Genomic DNA, 18,687 nt, shown 5'->3' with positions numbered 1-18,687 from the left:
ACTAGGAAAACTCTTGAGCCCAGTGTCAACAAACTCAATCCGACATTGTTACGAAAAAGATAATATACTCTGTTCCTCTTTCCCTAACTTATTTGGGTTAATTAAATATTTTTTAAAGATTTATTTACTTATTTGAAAGTCAGAGTTACACAGAGAGAGGAGAGGCAGAGAGAAAGAAAGAGGTCTTCCATCTGCTGGTTCACTCCCCAGATGGCCGCAATGGCCAGAGCTGCGCCGATCTGAAGCCAGGAACCAGCAGCTTCTTCTGGGTCTCCCATGCGGGTGCAGGGGCCCAAAGACTTGGGCCATCTTCTACTGCTTTCCCAGGCCATAGCAGAGAGCTGGATTGGAAGTGGAATAGCTGGGTCTTGAACTGGTGCCCATATGGGATGCCGGCGCTTCAGGCCAGGGCATTAACCCACTGCGCCACAGTGCCAGCCCTGGGTCAATTAAATATTTTTTAGTATTCCATTTTATTTCCTCTTTTGCTTTTTTAGCCATACTTTGGTTGGTCCAGGAATTTCAGTAGGCATCCTTAATCGAGTACAGTTTACTGAGAAGTCGTTGTAGTGATTTGACACTTGACAAAGGTGAGAGACTAGTAATAGGGTGACTTTCAACCTCCCGTCTCCAGTCTCCCTCCCTCCTCCTTCCTTGCTTGGTGCTGTGGCGGTGGTGTGTGTTTTTGTCTGTCTGCTTATTAACTCAGTGCTACAGGGATAGTATCTCTTGCTGTAAGCAGTATTTTGTCTCTTAAGCAAACTGAGCCAAGAGCAAACACCACACCTCTGTGTTATCTACGCATTTATCTTCCTAGCGCTCTTTTTCCTCCTCTGTAGATCTGAATCTTTATCCCGGACCATTTCCCTCCACCTGAAGAACTTCTCTGACCAGTTCTTTTCACGCTCTCTGCTGGTGGCAAATTTGCTCAGCCTTGATTTATTTGAAAATGTCTTAATTTCAACCATTTTTGAATGGTATTTTAAAATTTCAGCACTTCAAAGATACTACATTTTCTTTTGACCTCTTGTTTCAGAAGGGAGGCATTTTACATTTACCATGTAAATATTATTTGTATTGGAACCAACTGGTGTACTGAAACATTGCCTTTCCTGTGTAAGCTATTGAATTTGCTTATGTGAAAGAAAGAAACACACAAAAATGCATTCCTGCTCCAGGAATACACAGAACCTGAAGCCAAAGCTTCTAGTACCTCCCTCCTCAAGAATCGCCAGACATCCGAGTGTTTCCGAGTGTCAATGTGAATCAAACATAGTGCAGAATGAACTCGGAGGCAAAGGGGCAGTTTGTCAGTCAGAGAAAGCCGGGGGGCCTCCAGGAAGAGGAAGTGCTTCTCTGTGAGATGGAGCAGGGCGCTGCAGGTGAGAAAACAGCACAGCAGGTTACGCTGCCGTTTGTAGCGCTGGCATCCCGTGTCAGAATGCTGGTTCAAGTCCCAGCTGCTCCGCGTCTGATCCAGTGCCCTGCTAATGCACCTGGGAAAGCAGTGGAGGACGGGCCGAGTCCCTGGGCTGCTGCCACCCCTGTGGGAGACCCTGATGGGGTTCCAAGCTCCTGACTTGGGCTGGGCCCAGTGCTGGTTTGTGCAGTCAGCCAGCACGTGGAAGGTCTTTGCCTCTCTCTCCCTCTATGTGTCTGACACTCTGTCTTTCAAATAAATAAATGTCTTTTCTAAAAAAAAAAAAACATTGGGAGAGCCAGATAAATGCTTTAAAATTTTAATATGAGGTAAAAAAAAAATATTTAAATTCTACAGACGATTTAGAGGGTAAAGTTGAGGAAATCGCCCAGACAGTGAATAAGGTTGAACAGAAATGCTGAACACTGGCCCAGCAGGAACTGTGGTGAAGAGACCTGGGGTGCGGGAAGATGTGCAGGTGCTGTGGGGCGAGAACCCTGTTCCCCGGCGCTGGGGAGCCTCTTCTGCCCAGGCCCTTTCGGATATCGATGAGTCATTCACAGGCCATACCCAGTTACCAGCCTAAAAATTAGCCCGTGGTTGCCTTGACAGGGCCACCTCGTGGTTCTGCGGGTTTCCCATGGCCCACTGGCCGGACGGTCCCCAGCCCTGGTGTAAGAGAAGGCACTGGCGATGCCTGCAATTGAGAAACTAGATGTGGCTGCGAGCGTGTTTGTCGGTGCGGTGGGAAACGCTGGGCAGGTCAGCTCCCGGTGTTCTAGAAGGCTTGGGGAGCTCTGAGGGAGAGTGAGGCGGAGGACTGCTCTTGGTTATCACCGTGCTGTGGCGTTTGGCTGTTGAGAATGCTCTTTATTTGAAGAATCTGAAAGGCGGCGTCTGGTGTTTCCTGTCTAACCTTACCGATGAGCTTAGAGAAGGATGGTGTGCATTGTTGTACTGGCGAGGTGATCGCGCTTTACTGACTGTCCACAGTGTCCGCGGTTTGGGTTACCCAGTGAGCCTCTGTCTGCAGATGTCACAGGGAAGTGCTGTAGACAGTGGCGTAGGCGCTCAGTGGCACCGCATCGTTGCAGCGGGTGCAGTCACTCCGCGCTTCCCAGCACACGCGCCTCTCTTGGTCCAGCAGATCTGAACTGAACGCACCAGCTGCCCTCAGCCACTTGGTGTGCTTCCCCACAGCACGCTGCGTGTGCTCTTGAGGAACCCGTCTCACCTAACAGTGGCCCCAGAGCCAAGGGTGGTGTCCCTGGTGATCCGGACATGGCGAAGAGAAGCCATACAGAGCTTGCTTTAAGTGAAAAGGTGAAAGGTCTCCCTAAGAGAACAGGAGTTGTGTTCTGAGTTTTCTAAGACCTATGGTGACAAAAAACTGTCCATCAAGTTACAAAGAAGAAGAAAAATTCATGTTTACTGCCACTGGGGTCTTGGAATGCATCGCTTGAGGACAGACAAGGCTACTAGAGTTGTTTCTGTGTTTCACCAAAATAACAGTTGGAGCTAAGGGTTCTTAGATCCTATTCCTGGCACTTGACAGAGCACAGAGACAACTCTGCATGTCTCTCCTACATCTGCTCGAGGGTGCGGGGCATCTGTGTATGTGCACCCCACACGTGTGCACCTGTGCCCTCTGCCTTGTCCTGGTTTCCAGGCCGATTCCTGCATCTCCTTCACCCTCCTCCCTGTGGCTTGCTATGATGTGAACTCGGTGCATTAAAAAAAAAAATAAGAAGGATGATTTGAGAAACGGAGTGACAGAGAGCTTCCATCTGCTGGCTCACTCCCCAAATGCCCGCAACAGCCAGGGCTGGGCCAGGCTAAGTTAGGAGCCGAGAACTCCATCTGGGTCTCCCGCGTGGGTGGCAGGAACCCAAATACTTGAGCCATCATCCAGTGCCTCCCAGGTGCTGTAGCAAGACCCTGGATCAGAAGCACGGAGTAGCTGGGACTCAAGCCAGGCATTCCGGTGTGGGATGCGGGCATCTCAAGTGTTGGCGTACTCTGCACCAAATGCCTTCCTCCGAGTTTTTAATTATGTGTTAAATTTATTGAATAAAAGTTAGTATATGTATTTTATAAATACCATTTTTAGTAAATGCTTTATTGAGATATGATTCACCCTTTTGCAGTGTGACCGTCTGTTTTATAAGTAGATGGAGGCACTCACTTCCCATTCCCTCCACCCAACCTCTGTGTTCAGCTTTGTGACTTGAATGCAGCCCTCAGAGGACCAGGTCCCTGGGCCTCAGCAGGGGAAAGCTGCCACTGGAGTGTTGGCCTGGAATGTGCACCAACCCTGCCTTCCTAGGCCTGCCCTTCTCTTCTGTGTTTCAACTAAACATGTCTTCCTGCATATTTTAAGGGTGGGAGGTGAAGGGAAAGATTAATGAATTCTTCATTGTTAATAACTTCTCCTAAGGACAAGGAAGCCAAGGAATTCCAGAGCATTAGCTCAGAGTCCTTAATCTCGCAAAACCTTTGCCACCCCCCACCACCACCAGATTGGCGTCTGGCTGTCAGTTCCCCTCTTTTTAGGGCTTAGCTCAAAATGCTGGGCAGAGAAAAGCCTTATTATTGCTGGTGCATTCCTGTTGGCAAATTCATCCTTGGTCTTACCTTCCTTTGTGGTCTTTCTTTGAAGACCAGAAATAATCCTGTTTGTTCATTAGGACGTTAACTCACCGAGGGGTGGTATGGATTGAAGCGTGTGAATGATGCCGCCTCCCATGGCATTATGGCAGATTATCCTCCGTGGCGGTCCCCAGGGCTTGGCTGTTGACATCTGCAGGCAGCGTGCCGGCAGTGCCGGCCCAGGATGTTGAAGCAGGTGGATTTGCGGTTCTTTCTTCTCTGGTTTGGGGATCTAATGGCAAGAAAGGCAAAGGATTTGATGTTTAGCATCTTGGAAGCAGCCTCTTGGGAACTGAAGGAGTTGGTGGCACTGGCTGGGTTTTGGTCACGGCAGACTCAGGCAGGCTTGCTGAGCGCATAGTGCATTCTCCTCACTGGTGAGTGCGGTGACTGGGGGCCCACGTTCTGCAGTTTGCTGAGTCTGGGCAGGAATCGAGTGTGAATCCTGTATGGCCTGGGGCAGCTCTCGAGCTGACGTGCTGCTTCTCGCCGTTGGTCCATCACCCGTGTGTCTTGTCCTCGCAGTCTGCAATGACCGATGTGAAGGCCCTGGGGAGCGTGCCTGGCACGTGTGTGCCAGATGCTGGGCCTGACGTGTCCTGTTGTTGGCAACAGAAGGAGTCACTGCAGCTCGTCCTGTGCCCGGCCTCCGTCTGCTTCCTGGAGTCACCAGCAAGCTGGGGCTGAATACAGGGTGTGATCCTAGAAGGACACTCGTTCTCCCAGGCGGCCTGCAATTTTGGAACCAAGCCTCAGGCGACCGGGTGTGGTCCCTTGGCCAGATGCGTGAAGAGTCGTGGCAGTGCCTCACTGACCAGTGGTTCCTCAGTCAGGAAATCTAGTAGGGGAAACCAGTCCATACTGCAGCCAGTGATGTGTCTGGCAAGTTTATTATTATTAAAGAAGAGGGAACCAAAACAAGTGTCTGTCATGATCTGTCAGAGGAGATTGGTTCGCTAGAGTTTCATTCATGTGAAATATTTTCCTGTCCAAAATGATGTTTTAAGGTCTAATTCTTTTGCTAAGCAAATACTTACTGAGCATGTACTGCATGGCAGAAGCTTCTTCCCACCAAAGCTAATGCACGGGGTGAGAAAGACACAGCTCTGCGCAGGCGCCAGACGCCGCCGGTCTGATGCAGGCAGGGAAAACATGAGCTGGAAAAGTGAGGCAGCTTCCAATGGGCTGCGTGTGACCTCACACTCGGGGTGGGGCACGGTGACGCACGTGCCTGGGGAACCACCCACGGAACTCTGGGGGACTTCCATTTTCTTCTTTTCACGTTCCAGTATTTAATAATGTTTCTTTTCTTTATCACTAGAGAAAGAGTGACTTAACGCAGAGTCTCATTTCAAATTGATGGCTTCACTGGAAGGTGTTTCATGAAGGCAGGCAGTCTAGCACCTGCCCACTCCCTCCCCTCAGCCGGCACCTGCCTACCCCCCTCCCCCACTCGGCACCTGCCTACCCTCCCCCTCAGCACTGGCCTGCCCCTGGAGGTTCTCGAGAATATCTTGCAGGTGGTGAGGAGCAAAGACATAAGCCAGGTTTGGACAAAACACCTCCTCATCCCAGCCGTATCGCCCTCCTACGAACACAGCGAAAGCGTGCTTCTCAGTGTCTCTAGCAACTCATTACTTATTCCCAGCCAATACTTTTGGTAAATCTCCAAGTTTATAAATGGCTTCATGTTTCATTTCATTAGAAGGGTATCCAGCTCTAATTCACATGGAATGATGCTTAGCTTCTCGCATGATCGGAGAAATACAAAACTAGCCTGAGCTGTCAGTCCCAGCCCCAGTCCTGGCTGCCTGTAGATGGGCAGGCTTGAGCGTGGGAAGGACCTGATCCTGGAACGCGGGTGGGGGCAGCCCCCGTGTGCCCAGCGCTGTGCCGGTGCTGTCTCCCCGTCGGCTCGGTGGGCTGGCTGGCCCTGTCACTCTTGCTTTATAGATGCAGAGACCGAAGGGTCACAGCTAGGTCGGCTGTGGGGCCAGGATTCACACGTGCTGCCCCGGCCCTCGCTCTGTGGCCGTCACCAAGTCCCTCCTTGTGTGGCCGAGTTTGCAGCGCAGGCTCCATGGTGGCAGTTTTTGTGATCGCAGAACATAATCGTGCAGCACCCCGAGTGCCCGTCAGGAGAGAGTGTTTTCTCCCCCGCAGCAGGAGAAAGCCACCACCAGGGGCGGCCGGCACCACGGCTCACTAGGCTAATCCTCCGCCTGCGGCGCCGGCACCCCGGGTTCTAGTCCTGGTGGGGGCACCGGATTCTGTCCCAGCTACTCCTCTTCCAGTCCAGCTCTCTGCTGTGGCCCGGGAAGGCAGTGGAGGATGGCCCAAGTCCTTGGGCCCTGCCCCCGCATGGGAGAACAGGAAAAGCACCTGGCTCCTGGCTTCAGATTAGCGCAGTGTGCCGGCCACAGCGGCCATTGGAGGGTGAACCAACGGAAAAGGAAGACCTTTCTCTCTCTCTCTCACTGTCCACTCTGCCTGTCAAAAAAAAAAAAAAAAAAAAAAAAGAAAAGAAAAGAAAAGAAAAGAAAAGAAAAGAAAATCCAGGGGCACAGGGGCCCTTGGATAAGAGTAAAACAGCTGTGGGAAAACACACAAGAAACAGCTCCCAGGGGCCCCAGGGCTGTGGGCAGAACCTTTGTTGCATTCTCTCTTACACATCAGGATTGGAGCCATCCGTGGACATCACTTATTCTGCAACATTAAGCAAAAGATCTGCATCCCACTGCTTTTAAAAGTTTTTTTCTCTGACTCCATAACTACTTTGTTCATGGATATCCAAAATCAAATATATTTTTTTCTTTCATTTATTTATTTAATTATTTTTGACAGAGTTAGTGAGAGAGAGAGAGAGAGATAGAGGGAAAGGTCTTCCTTCCGTTGGTTCACCCACAAATGGCTGCTACGGCTGGCATGCAGCGCCGATCCAAAGCCAGGAGCCAGGTGCTTCCTCCTGGTTTCCTATGCAGGTGCAGGGCCCAAGGATTTGGGCCAACCTCCACTGCCTTCCCGGGCCACAGCAGAGAATGGGACTGGAAGAGGAGCAACTGAGACAGAACCGGCGCCCCAACCGAGGCTAGAACTCAGAGTACTGGTGCCGCAGGCAGAGGATTAGGCTAGTGAGCCGTGGCGCCAGCCAATCAAATATCTTTAAGTTTATATATGTGAGTAATACATGCTTGTGGAATGAAAAACAACCAGGGTAGGGGCCAGTGCTGTGGTGTAGCCGGTAAAGCCATTGCCTGTGTGACACTGGCATCCCATTTGTGTCCTGGCTGCTCCCTGCTAATACACCTCAGAAAGCAACTGAGGATGGCCCAAGGGCTTGGGCCCCTGCCACACCCATGTGGGAGGCCTGGATGAAGCTCCCAGCTCCTGGCTTCAGCCTGGTCTGGCCCAGCCCGGGCCATGGTAGCAAGCTGGAAAGTGAGCCACCAGATGGAAGATCTCTCTCTCTCTCTCTCATTCTCATTCTCATTCTCATTCTCATTCTCATTCTCATTCTCATTCTCATTCTCTCTCACTCTCACTCTCACTCTCACTTTCAAATAAATAAATAAGCAAAACAAAACAAAAAACAAGGGTGGATGTTGTGGCACCGAGGTTATGCTATCACTTGAGATGCCCACATCCCGTATGGGAGTGCTGGTTCCAGTCCTGGCTGCTCTGCTTCCAGTCCAACTTTATGCTAACATGCGTGGGAGGCAGCAGACGATGGCCCGAGTGCTTGAGCCTCTGGAAGACCTAGATGGAGTTCCAGGCCCCTGAATTCAGCCTCACCCAGCCCTGGCTGTTGTGGGCATGTGGGGAATGAGCCAACAGGTGGACGTTTCTCTGTCTCTGTCTTTTTGTCTCTCTGCCAGGCAACTGTCAAGCATGTCCTTTCCAAGGCCACCCTGCTGTGAGTCTCGTGGGAATTCTGTATGTCCCTCCATACAGGACATAGCATTGATGCTGAGGTTGGAGTGGTGCCTGTTATTTGTCTTCCCAAAGCTATATCTAAAAATAAGAAGCTAATTCCAGTGACCGGGCCTTTGTGGGTGTTCGTGGAGACATTCCACAGGGGTGAAATAAATTTCAGCTCAAATGACAGTTTGCAGAGCCTCTGGTCCCTGTCCTGCAGTCATTATACCCCCGCCTTAATCACAGTTCATCACTCGGTATTTCCATGCCCAGATTCTGTGGTGGCTTTGAAATGCAGCTGAAATTGGATCCCGAGGAGCTGGGGCTGGAAGAAGGCTCCCCCCGAGGGACTGTGTCTTCCACACGTGTGCCTGCAAAGCACTCCTCATCCTGCCATTGTCAGATGTCCAGAGAAGCTGTGTGTGGAAACGTGTTGGAGACATGAGCACTGTGTGTGTAATGGAAGCAGGCTAGGAGGCCATCCGCCCAGGAAGGTGTTTCCCACGTTGGGGGAGGACTTCGTCTACCAGGAGAGGCTGTGGCAAACAGGGCCCGACTTGGGATGTCCGTGGGTGACTTGTAGGAGCAGTTTGGCTGTCACACTAAGAGCAGGGCCCCAGTCTGGTCCCAGTCTGCACCCCAGCAGGGCGGGGCCGTCACGAGGTGAGAGGGGCAGGCCTGCGAGCTCAGGTCTCTCCTCTCGGTTCACAGCCCCTCATGCCGTCACAGGGGCCCCACCCTGTGACCTCATTGAATCCTAATCCCTTCCCAAAGGCTCTGCCTCCAAGTGCCATCAGCGTTTGAATTTGGGGTTTGAGTTTCGAGGACATTAACATTGGGAGACACTTCCGGACGGTTGCAAGCTTTGGGGACCTGGTACCGTCGTTGGCGAGGGGGATGGTGAAAGCAAAGCAGTGGTGCTCTGTGCTACGTTGTGTAACTGGGTCAAGTCCAGCACCGTTTGCAGCAGCACCATTTGCAACAGTCTGGCTTGGTGAGATGCAGAGCCAGTCCTGCCTGAATCCCGCCCACTCTGGGTCTTAGGGGTGAGAGCCCACAGGCTTGTGGGATGTGGTCAAGCCGGTGCCCTCTGTTCTGGGATGTGGAGTCTCAGATGAGCCCAAGAATTGGAGCAGAAAGTGAAGTTGTCCGGGCAGAGCTGCCCACGATGCAGAAACAGTTTTCAGGCAAGCGAATGGCTTGCAGTTCAGAACAAAGTGTGGAGTCGTTAGTATGAGCGAGAGGTGACCGTGAAAGCACACCCGTTAGCAAAGAGTCAGAGCGGCGCTTTTCTTGCCTAAAGCATCCTGGTGCCAAGACACCTGATGACAGAATGAGGAAGCGACACAGACCCCGTCCCCAGCTGGTGCAGCCGTCATTCCTGCGGGCTCACTGAGGGGTCTGCACAGGGCTGAGTGTGTATCGTGTTGGGCCGATGCAGATGCAGACAAACCCTGCGAGGCTGGGCGGCTGTGGGTCCTGTCACTGTGTCCTAGGACCGTGGTGCCATCTGCGCAGGAATGGTTCCTGAACAGTCACCTTGCTGAGTGCCCAGGACGCTACACTAGGGAAGGGAACCCCAAAGCAGTGGCCTGCAAGTGAGCCAGCGCTCAGATGCACCTCAGTGTTCTAGGCATCCAGAATTCGTCTGGAAACTGCAGGCCAGGATTCCCACTTCTTATCCTGAGAAGACCTAGCTGCGTGGGCTTTGTTCCCACATGGAAGCAGCCAGTGGGGCGGGGTCCCTGCCACCCCAGCACAGACTGGGTGCTCTCCACCAGGTGCTGTCCTCACCCGCAGAGCCTGACGTGTGCCGTTTACCCTGCTGCTCACAAGGATGTTGGCCCTGCACCCAGCCTGTGGACAGCTGGGTCTGAGCAGCCCTGGGCTGGCTGCACAGGTAGAGCCCAAGGTGCAGGAGCCACCCGCAGGGCTCCTTGGTGCGGCCTGGTTATCACATTGAGTGACTGGGGGAGGGGTGCACACAGGAAGCGTAGGCGCTTCAGGAGCACCAGCTTGCAGGAAGGAGACTTCTGGGGAAAACGCCGTGGCCCTGGGCAGTAGGCGCGCACACCTGGTGAACAGGTAACCAGGAAGTGCAGGCAGTGGACCAGAACCCAGCTCTGGGAGGAAGAGCCAGCAGCTCCTGACACTTCTTACTGTGGGTGGCAGAGGTCTTTGCACGCGCCGGGGAGCTCTTGCAGGTAACCGGGTTTGGTGTCTTCCAGGGAAGTTGAAAGAATGGAGCCTCATTTTGTACGGCACAGCCGAGCACCCGTACCACACCTTCAGCGCCCATCAGTCCCGCTCGCGGATGCTGGAGCTCTCAGCCCCGGAGCTGGAGCCCCCCAAGGCTGCCGTGTCACCATCGCAGGCCGAGGGCCCTGAGGACGAAGAGGACTACACAGGTGACAGCCCGGAGTGGGAGGAGACGGCTAGCCTCCTGGAGTTCTGGTTTCCCTCTCTGGCTCTTCAGATGTGGGGCTGTTCCTGGCAGAAGGCGGGGGTATGGTTGTGCCTCCTCTTGCTTGGAAGTTGTAATAATGATGGTAAATTTGCACTCACACAGCTCCTTCCACCCAAGGCTCTCCTAATATTTTACAGACCAGTAAGTATGCTGCAGACCAGTAAGTATCCTCCCGTCTTCCCAGTGGGGAGTCCAAGCCTATGTATGCCCAGCCAGGACTGGACTTGCCCCCTGGTTAACTGGCCACCTCCAGGGCACCCCCTTTCCCCCAAAGAGCCCCATCTCATGGCTCAGCCTCCTGACTCTCCCAACCAAACCCTCTCCATGGCCAGAACCTGAGAGGGACAAGGTCACTAATGAGAGCCCTGGAGGGTTAGACTCTGTGAGCACAGCCAGGAAAGGAGCTGGCAGGAGAGATCTGACCTGCCTGAGGGCTGGCACCCAGGAGCTGATGGCAGAAGATGCTGACGCGGTGCAGAAATGCCACGTGCGCATCCTCCTCCCACTGTCCCCTTGCCAGAACGGCTCCTGGCTCTGGGCCACCAGCTTCCTCCACCAACGCACTCAATAGCCACAGAGCCCAGAAACGGCATTGGACACTGCCGGCCACAGAGCCAGGCACAGTTTTTATTAGCATTTTTGGTCAAAAACTGCTCCCCTCTCTCTCAGCCATCCTGTAGCACTTTGTGCCACACTGGATGTTTCTAGTTGGACGTGTTCTCCTTCGCGGAGTGTTGCGGCTTCTTGATAAATGATGAGTGCTTGCTAAGAAAATTGATGCTTTGAGTTGTCTAGTATCTTCTGAAAAAAATAATAACAGACAAATCTACCAATACATATCAAGCATAAATTATGGTCAATTCCATTTTAAATTTCTTCTACCATTCCTTTAACTCAGGGCATTGAATTATGTATGGATTAATCTGCTGCGTTTCCCCCCGTGATTTATAAGCCTTGGCAAGATTCAGTAATTATTAATAAAGGACTAGGTTTTTCCGTATAAAATCTGCTACTGACTTTAGCCTTGCACACTGGAAACTCACCAGGACACTGTCCCGCGGCTCTGTGTACCTGGTCTCTGCCTAGCACGGCCTGGCTGCAGCAACAGGGTCCCCAAGGGACTGAGACACCCTCTAGGCTCTTGGGAAGCCCTTGAAGTCTGCAGCAAGTGGGGTGGGTAGGAGAGTGACAGCAGGGAGCACCCCACCTCTCAGACAGAGGGAGCCAGAACCATGGCGAGGGAGGCACAGGAGGAGGAGTGGGAGCAGTCACGTAGAGGCCAAGGCAAGGTCGAGGGCATCCAGGACGCAGAGCGCCGCCAGGAGCCAAAGGCGCACTGAGGGCCGTGGGCCCAGGCCAGCAGAGGCTCCACCTACACCCAAGCATAGAAGGCTGTCTCAGGGAGCAGTGGGTCAGGGGGGCGGGGAGGGGGCAAACAGCACAAGGAAGAGGGCAGACAGGAGGGACGAGAATGAGAGGAAGTGAGGGAGGGCCGGGGGGTGTGCGTGGACAGTGGAATGGACAGCGGCCGGCCAGGTCATGCACTGCGAGGGAGGGGCTCCCAGCTGCAGGGCCACCAGGGCCCGGCTGAACTGCCGCCCGGCGAAGGGAGCCACCCTGAGGAAGCTGACAGCATCAGGCATTCTACGCCAGGGTCACTCCCAGGAGTGGGAGCAGAGGCGGCGGCCAGCATTGTGAGGACAGTGGTCTCTTGTTCCAGCCAGCACTTCTTGTCTCCAGTCAGCCAGCCCAACTCTTGCATCCACACTGGGCCTAACAGCGTTAGGTTGAGGTTCCAGTGTGCTTTCCCCCGGATGGGGTGACTGTGGACGAAGATGGTGCCCACCTACCACCTCCTCCTGGCCTCTCCACAGCTCGGCCTAGGCACGGCATGATGCAGCCCGGCCAGAATTCTCACTGCTTTCTCTTGTTTGCCTGTTTGTGTATCTAAAACCCCCTCAACTCACTCCACAAAGGACTTCGGGTGCAGTTCCCCAGGAAGCCCCGTGTAGAGGAGGCCCCGCTGTCGGCCGCCCCATGTCCTGGGAGCTTCCTGCCAGGCACAGGAAGTCAGCGGCCCTCAAGGAGCTTGCCCGTGAGTTGAGGGAAGTGGGAAAGCAATAGCAAGTAGAAACCGCACCGCCACTGACGTGCGCTGCCCCGAGTGAGTGACAGCTGGGCCAGAGGCCTGCCTGCTGGATTGGATCCCGGGCTTCATGGGAGACAGGACTTGATCTCCAGACATTCAGGTGCAGAGCTGTGAGCTGGGAGGCTTTGCTGGCACCCTCCACATGTGGCCTGTGCAGCCACAGCCTGGCTGCGTGTCAGGGTCAGGGTCAGGGCCCTGGCTGCTGGGTAGACCCAGCCTCACAAGGAGCTCCCCAGGATGACTGACGGGTTGAAGTCCACATCCCAGAGACCAAGGGCTAGAAACCCCATTCCAGGCCTCCACAGGACCGTCCCCTTGTGGGCATCTTCTAGAAAATACTCTGCCTGTGTAGGGTGAGGATACCTGCACCTGCCCTTTCCCTGCGTACCTGGCCCGTGCCATGTGAGTTCTGGGTGCTGGGACGTGGTGGCCTGCAGGGAGCCCCTGTCTCCCGCACGTGGGATGAGTGTGGAGCCTGTGGCTGATCTCCTTTACACGAAGGGAAGTGTCCAGTGTATCCAGCAGAGGCCTGCTGCCTCCCTCAGCCTTGGGGAAATCCTGCAGGAGAACAGGGATGGACATCCTTAAGTCACTGCGTCACTGAAGCCGCTGTAGGCCCTCGCCACGCTGGGTGGGGAGGCCGAGCCCCGTGGCCAGGCTTGGTGGGGCTTGAAAACCGGGGCCCGGGGATTACAGGTCGCTGAGGCTGCCCCTGTAAGTGACCCCAGGTGACACCGACAAAGATTCACGGAGACAAGAGGTGACTCCAGATGAGAGAAACGGTGGAGCTGGGAGGCCGGGGAGGGCGCCCCGGCTTCTGGAAGGGCTTGGAAGCAGCGGGTGTGTCTGGGACACAGAGCACCAGCGGCAGAGGCAGGCAGGAGGGGTCCACGGTGCAGACCTGGGGCTGTCAGCCAGAGGGGTGCTTCCAGGAGGGAAGCAAAATAAGCAGGCCTCATGCTGAGAGGTCCTGGAGACTCTGAAGGGGCCGAGGAGGAGGGCCGTGTGTGCTCAGCAGAGACCCTCTGGGGCAGCAGGGAGTGAGGACTTGTGTCTCCCTCAGCCCAGTGCCCCCAGAATGTGTGTGTGTGTGTGTGTGTGTGTGATGGGTGTGTTGGGTGTTGCCTGCTCAAGAGCCTTCATTGTGCCCTGCCCAGCCTTCCTGGGTCTCCTTAGATCCATTTGAAAGGTTTTCCTGACCCGTTTCCCCAGTGCAGAGGGCTCTGCCCTGTGCCGTAGCTGGGGAGGCACCTGGAAGGGGGAGGCTTGCTACACATCCCTGTCTCTTCTCCAGCCACACCCAGGCCCCCGCTAGAATCTGTAGGTCTGTAAGGACTTGCAGGAAGATGTTGGCCACCCAGCCCTGAGGACTAGAGCGAGGGGAACCAAAAGGAATTCTCTGGAAGGATGTGCACACCCACCCACCCCAGCGTCCTGCTGCTGGGTGCTGTCTTTCCCACCGCACACCTGCCCAGTGGTCCTGAATACATGAAATCCACCCTCCCTGCCTGATTCATGTTGGATCCGCTCGGCTTGGTGGTGGCTTCGCTAATCACCCCACATGGCATTGTACCCCACATGGCATTGCTCTGATTGTCCCAGTGGACGTCGAAGCGCGGGCAGTCCCAGCATGACTGACGCAGGGCCCTGCACGCCCCTCCCCTGCTCGGCCTCTCCTAGACGTCACAGTCTGATCTTGTCAGTGGGCTTGGTCGCCCACCCTCGCTGGCTAGCTCACCTGTTCCCATGAAGCCCCTGTCTAGACTGTCCAGACTCTGACCCCAAAGCCAGGCTAGGCTCAGCCCTGGGCTGGCACCCGGTCCTGTGGGAGTGGCTGCTACACCTTGTGGCCTGGCCTTCTAGCCCCAGCACCCACCATACCTAAGGGGAGCATGTCCTGCCCCACCAAGTTACAGTGTCCTGACACGGATACGGGGGACTGCACTCGGCTGGGAAAGCATCTCTGGATGAAAGGAAATGCTTCTTTCTTTAAGGTGTGTGCCATCCGGAGTGCGGCAACAAGGGCTGCGACGGCCCCGGTGCAGACCAATGCCTGAACTGCGTGCACTTCAGCCTGGGCAACTTCAAGACCAGCAGGTAACGGACTGGCATGGCCGCTGGCCTCTCCTGGGTCCCAGGGTGCCCCGCTGAGTGGTCCCTCCAAAGGACCAGAGGCTCAGAGCAGCCATCAGGGATCCCCAGGACACCATCGGGGTGCTCTGAGCCTCTCCTCACCTATGCCCCAGTCAGGAATCAGTGTGACATCCCGGGAGGGAGATGACATCGGGGTCCATGACTGTTCTCATCACATAAGCCATACGTGTGCATCTGGAGAGCTCGAGCTGTGGCACTTTGGTCCTGTGCTGATAACCCTCCCTCTACCCGTTGTGTTACTGAGCGTGCCAGGGCTGCCCACCTGGGAATTTAGGGCAGATGTGACTCCAGGGCCCAGTACTGTTGGCCTAGCCGGGCCAGCTGTGGGGGCCTCACTCTCCCGCAGGCTGGTGACTGTGTGTGTGTGGCCTCCACAGGCCTTCTCCTGGCCATGCCCCAGACAGCCCGTGACCCCGAGTGTCCCGAGCGAGGGCGTCAGGAGGCCTGGGCCTCAGGCAGGTGTCCCTGCAGCCCGGCCCGCGCTCTGCCTCCCGAGCTCCTGTAGCAGAGTCACCTGCTCAGATTCCTGTCCCTGCCAGCTTCACAGCCACTCTGTCACGGATTTGTTCCTTTCAGACCTTCCCAAGCATCTTCTGGGGGCGATACATGCTGGCCCAGGAGGCCAAGGTGACAGGCACACCCATGAACCACTGCAGCACACCATGAGGGCCCCAGCAGGGGTGCAGTGGTGTGCTGGGGGTAGGGTGTGGCAGGGAGGGGCAGGGGTACAATGGTGTGCTGGAGAGTGCATGGCAGGAAGAGGCAGGGGTGCAGTGGTATGCTGGGGGGTGTGGCAGGGAGAGGCAGGGGTACAGTGGTGTGCTGGGGGGCGTGGCAGGGAGGGGCAGGGGTGCAGTGGTGTGCTGGGGGTGGGGCGTGACAGGGAGGGGCAGGGGTGCAGTGGTGTGCTGGGGGGCGTGGCAGGGAGGGGCAGGGGTGCAGTGGTGTGCTGGGGGGCATGGCAGGGAGGGGCAGGGGTGCAGTGGTGTGCTGGGGGGCATGGCAGGGAGGGGCAGGGGTGCAGTGGTGTGCTGGGGGGCATGGCAGGGAGAGGCAGGGGTGCAGTGGTGTGCTGGGGGTGGGGAGGGGCAGGGGTGCAGTGGTGTGCTGAGGGTGGTGGGCGTGGCAGGGAGGGGAGGGGTGCAGTGGTGTGCTGGGGGTAGGGCGTGACAGTGAGGGGCAGGGGCGCAGTGGTGTGCTGGGGATGGGGCGTGGCAGGAAGGGGCAGGAGTGCAGTGGTGTGCTGAGGGTGGTGGGCGTGGCAGGGAGGGGCAGGGGTGCAGTGGTGTGCTGGGGGTAGGGCGTGACAGTGAGGGGCAGGGGCGCAGTGGTGTGCTGGGGGTGGGGTGTGGCAGGGGTGCAGTGGTGTGCTGGGGGTGGGGCATGGCAGGGAGGGGCAGGGGTGCAGTGGTGTGCTGGGGGTGGGGCGTGACAGGGAGGGGCAGGGGTGCAGTGGTGCGCTGGGGTGGGGCGTAGCAGGGAGGGGCAGGGGTGCAGTGGTGTGCTGGGGGTGGGGTTGGCGGGGGGGCAGGGGTGCAGTGGTGTGCTGGGGGGCATGGCAGGGAGGGGCAGGGGTGCAGTGGTGTGCTGGGGGGCATGGCAGGGAGGGGAGGGGTGCAGTGGTGTGCTGGGAGTAGGGTGTGACAGGGAGGGGAGGGGTGCAGTGGTGTGCTGGGGGTGTGGCAGGGAGGGGAGGGGTGCAGTGGTGTGCTGGGGGGCATGGCAGGGAGGGGCAGGGGTGAAGTGGTGTGCTGGGGGGCATGGCAGGGAGGGGAGGGGTGCAGTGGTGTGCTGGGGGGTGTGGCAGGGAGGGGAGGGGTGCAGTGGTGTGCTGGGGGGTGTGGCAGGGAGGGGAGGGGTGCAGTGGTGTGCTGGGGGGTGTGGCAGGGAGGGGAGGGGTGCAGTGGTGTGCTGGGGGGCATGGCAGGGAGGGGAGGGGTGCAGTGGTGTGCTGGGGGGTGTGGCAGGGAGGGGAGGGGTGCAGGCCTGGCCCTGATGGTGTCCTGGGGAGCGCTGATGGCTGCACTCAGGCCGCCACTGTGCAGAGATGCTCATCCTGCTGGCTCTTCCCGCTGCCCGGGAGACTCCTGCCACGGGGTTTTGCCAGAGCCCAAAACTCCTAAGTCAAGGAGCAGCTTTATAGTGCCCGGGGGAAGCCCCGCAGCCTCAGGATGCCCCGCTGGGGCCGCTCAGGAAGGAAGGGCCCCTGATTCTGCTCGAGCCCTCAGAGCTCCGCTGTGCACCTGGGAAGCCCTCAGCGGCACGCAAGGCTGAGGGCGCCCTTGGTGTAGCCTTCACCCGCAGACTGCTGCATCCTCAGTTTCACCTACTCGGAGGGGCGGCTGAGGCTGGGGAGGCCCCCCAGCGCTGGGCCTGGGCCAGCGTGGAAAAGGCCCTGCTCTGCCCTTGCTCCCACAGGAAGTGCGTCAGCGCATGCCCTTTGGGCTACTTTGGGGACACCGCAGCGAGACGCTGTCGCCGCTGCCACAAGGGATGTGAGACGTGCTCGGGCAGGAGCCCCACGCAGTGCCTGTCTTGCCGGCGCGGCTTCTATCACCACCAGGAGATGAACACCTGTGTGACCCTCTGTCCTGCTGGGTTTTACGCTGATGAAAGTAAGTGACACGTGCTTGGGCGCCAGGGTCAGCGAGTCAGCAGCCTGGTCTGGGCTGATGTCGCCTCTACCGGGAGAGTTTTCTGGGCCCTGTGCTTCCTGCATGCTGTGTTGTTTTAGGTAGAAACCTTTCATGGTGGGGGAGTGGGGTAGGGGAGAGATGGTGATGAAATCCGAGCACTCAGCCCCTGTAGCTCCTGCCGCCCACTCCCTGGCCGGGGCAGTTCGCAGTGATGCTCACTGGGTCCCAGCAGTCCAGGGGTTGCAGGCGTCTGCGGTCAGTGCCCGCCGTGGAGGATGGGCCGACACGTGACTGGCAGGAGGGCTCACTCTGCAGGCCCCAGAAGAGGATGCCCTGTAGTTTTGTCTCCAGGAGACACCATGCCCTCAGCTTCTCTGTGACCTGGGGGCTCTGGGCAGGAGTCGGGGACTCGGCCTGAGTTGTTAGCGTTGGCAGTCAACACGGGGGGAAAGCACCTGCCCAGCATCTGAGCTGAAACGGGGACTGAGGAGCAGGCAGAAGGCGTGAAGTCCTCCAGAAGTGGCAGGGGGCTGTGGCCGATGGACATTGGGCTCACAAGGGACAGGTTGGGCTTCGGGGGGACCACAGTCCTGAGGGGTGGGAAGTGTTCTCCACCTCTTGCAGCTGCGAGAGGGAGTGGCCCGTAGCTGGTAATGACGGAGGTAGGACTTGAACTCAGCACAACAAAGCCAGATGTCCTGCCGTCCCATGTGTCCCAGGAAAGTGGGTGGGACAGGCCGTGGCTCTGGGCCAGGACCACAGCCCTGTCTCAGCAATCGCCTCACCCCAGGAGAGATAGAAAGGGCTTGGGTGAAGCTGAGGAGGGCTTGTCCTCCAGCAAGTAAAAGCAGCTGCCATTCTGATGTTTGTGCTCTGACGGGTGGCAGGTGGCAGGTCTCTCGGGACCCTGCTGTACCTGGCATCACTGTTAACCTGCGGGGAAGGAGCCAGGACGTGCTTAAAGACATGCAAAGCTGGGGAGACCAAAAGTCACGAGGACGCATTTCACACCCTGGGCTGCTAACCAGACCTGCTTTAGGGCGGGGATTCTCCTTCGTCAGAGCAGGAACCCTGGTTTGCCCAGTGCGTCCTTGCCGAGCGCCCGTTGCTGTGTGTAACCCATCTGTGGGGCGCAGGGGCTGTGCAGAGGGGAGCAAGCAGCTGTCAGCTTCAGACTCGGAACACCCCAACCACTTAGTGAGGGTGCAGGGTGGCGTTTGATGATGGATGTGCCAACAGAAGAGCCCAGGTGACAGCTTCCCCAAGTGCAGGTGGGAAGTGGGTGACCCTGTTTCCC

General features: G+C 56.7%; 1 protein-coding gene across 2 annotated transcripts in view; it reads left to right on the top strand.

The window, feature by feature from the left end:
* Nucleotides 1-18,687, top strand: part of PCSK6 (proprotein convertase subtilisin/kexin type 6) — a 169,440-nt gene that overhangs the window by 131,630 nt on the left and 19,123 nt on the right. Inside the window, exons 14-17 of one of the 2 annotated variants that reach the window (XM_008269785.4) lie at nucleotides 10,213-10,392; nucleotides 10,554-10,592; nucleotides 14,595-14,697; nucleotides 17,173-17,369. In XM_008269785.4, coding sequence (XP_008268007.2) covers nucleotides 10,213-10,392; nucleotides 10,554-10,592; nucleotides 14,595-14,697; nucleotides 17,173-17,369 — 519 coding nt within the window. The remainder of the gene's footprint in view (nucleotides 1-10,212; nucleotides 10,393-10,553; nucleotides 10,593-14,594; nucleotides 14,698-17,172; nucleotides 17,370-18,687) is intronic. The other variant, XM_051822269.3, reaches the window with a different exon arrangement.

This window comes from Oryctolagus cuniculus, chromosome 12 (assembly GCF_051225735.1).
Source record: "Oryctolagus cuniculus isolate XC-2025 breed Fujian yellow rabbit chromosome 12, ASM5122573v1, whole genome shotgun sequence".
Lineage (NCBI taxonomy): Eukaryota > Metazoa > Chordata > Mammalia > Lagomorpha > Leporidae > Oryctolagus > Oryctolagus cuniculus.
The sequence above is the reverse complement of the archived record's forward strand: the minus strand, read 5'-3'. Positions and strand labels throughout refer to the sequence as shown.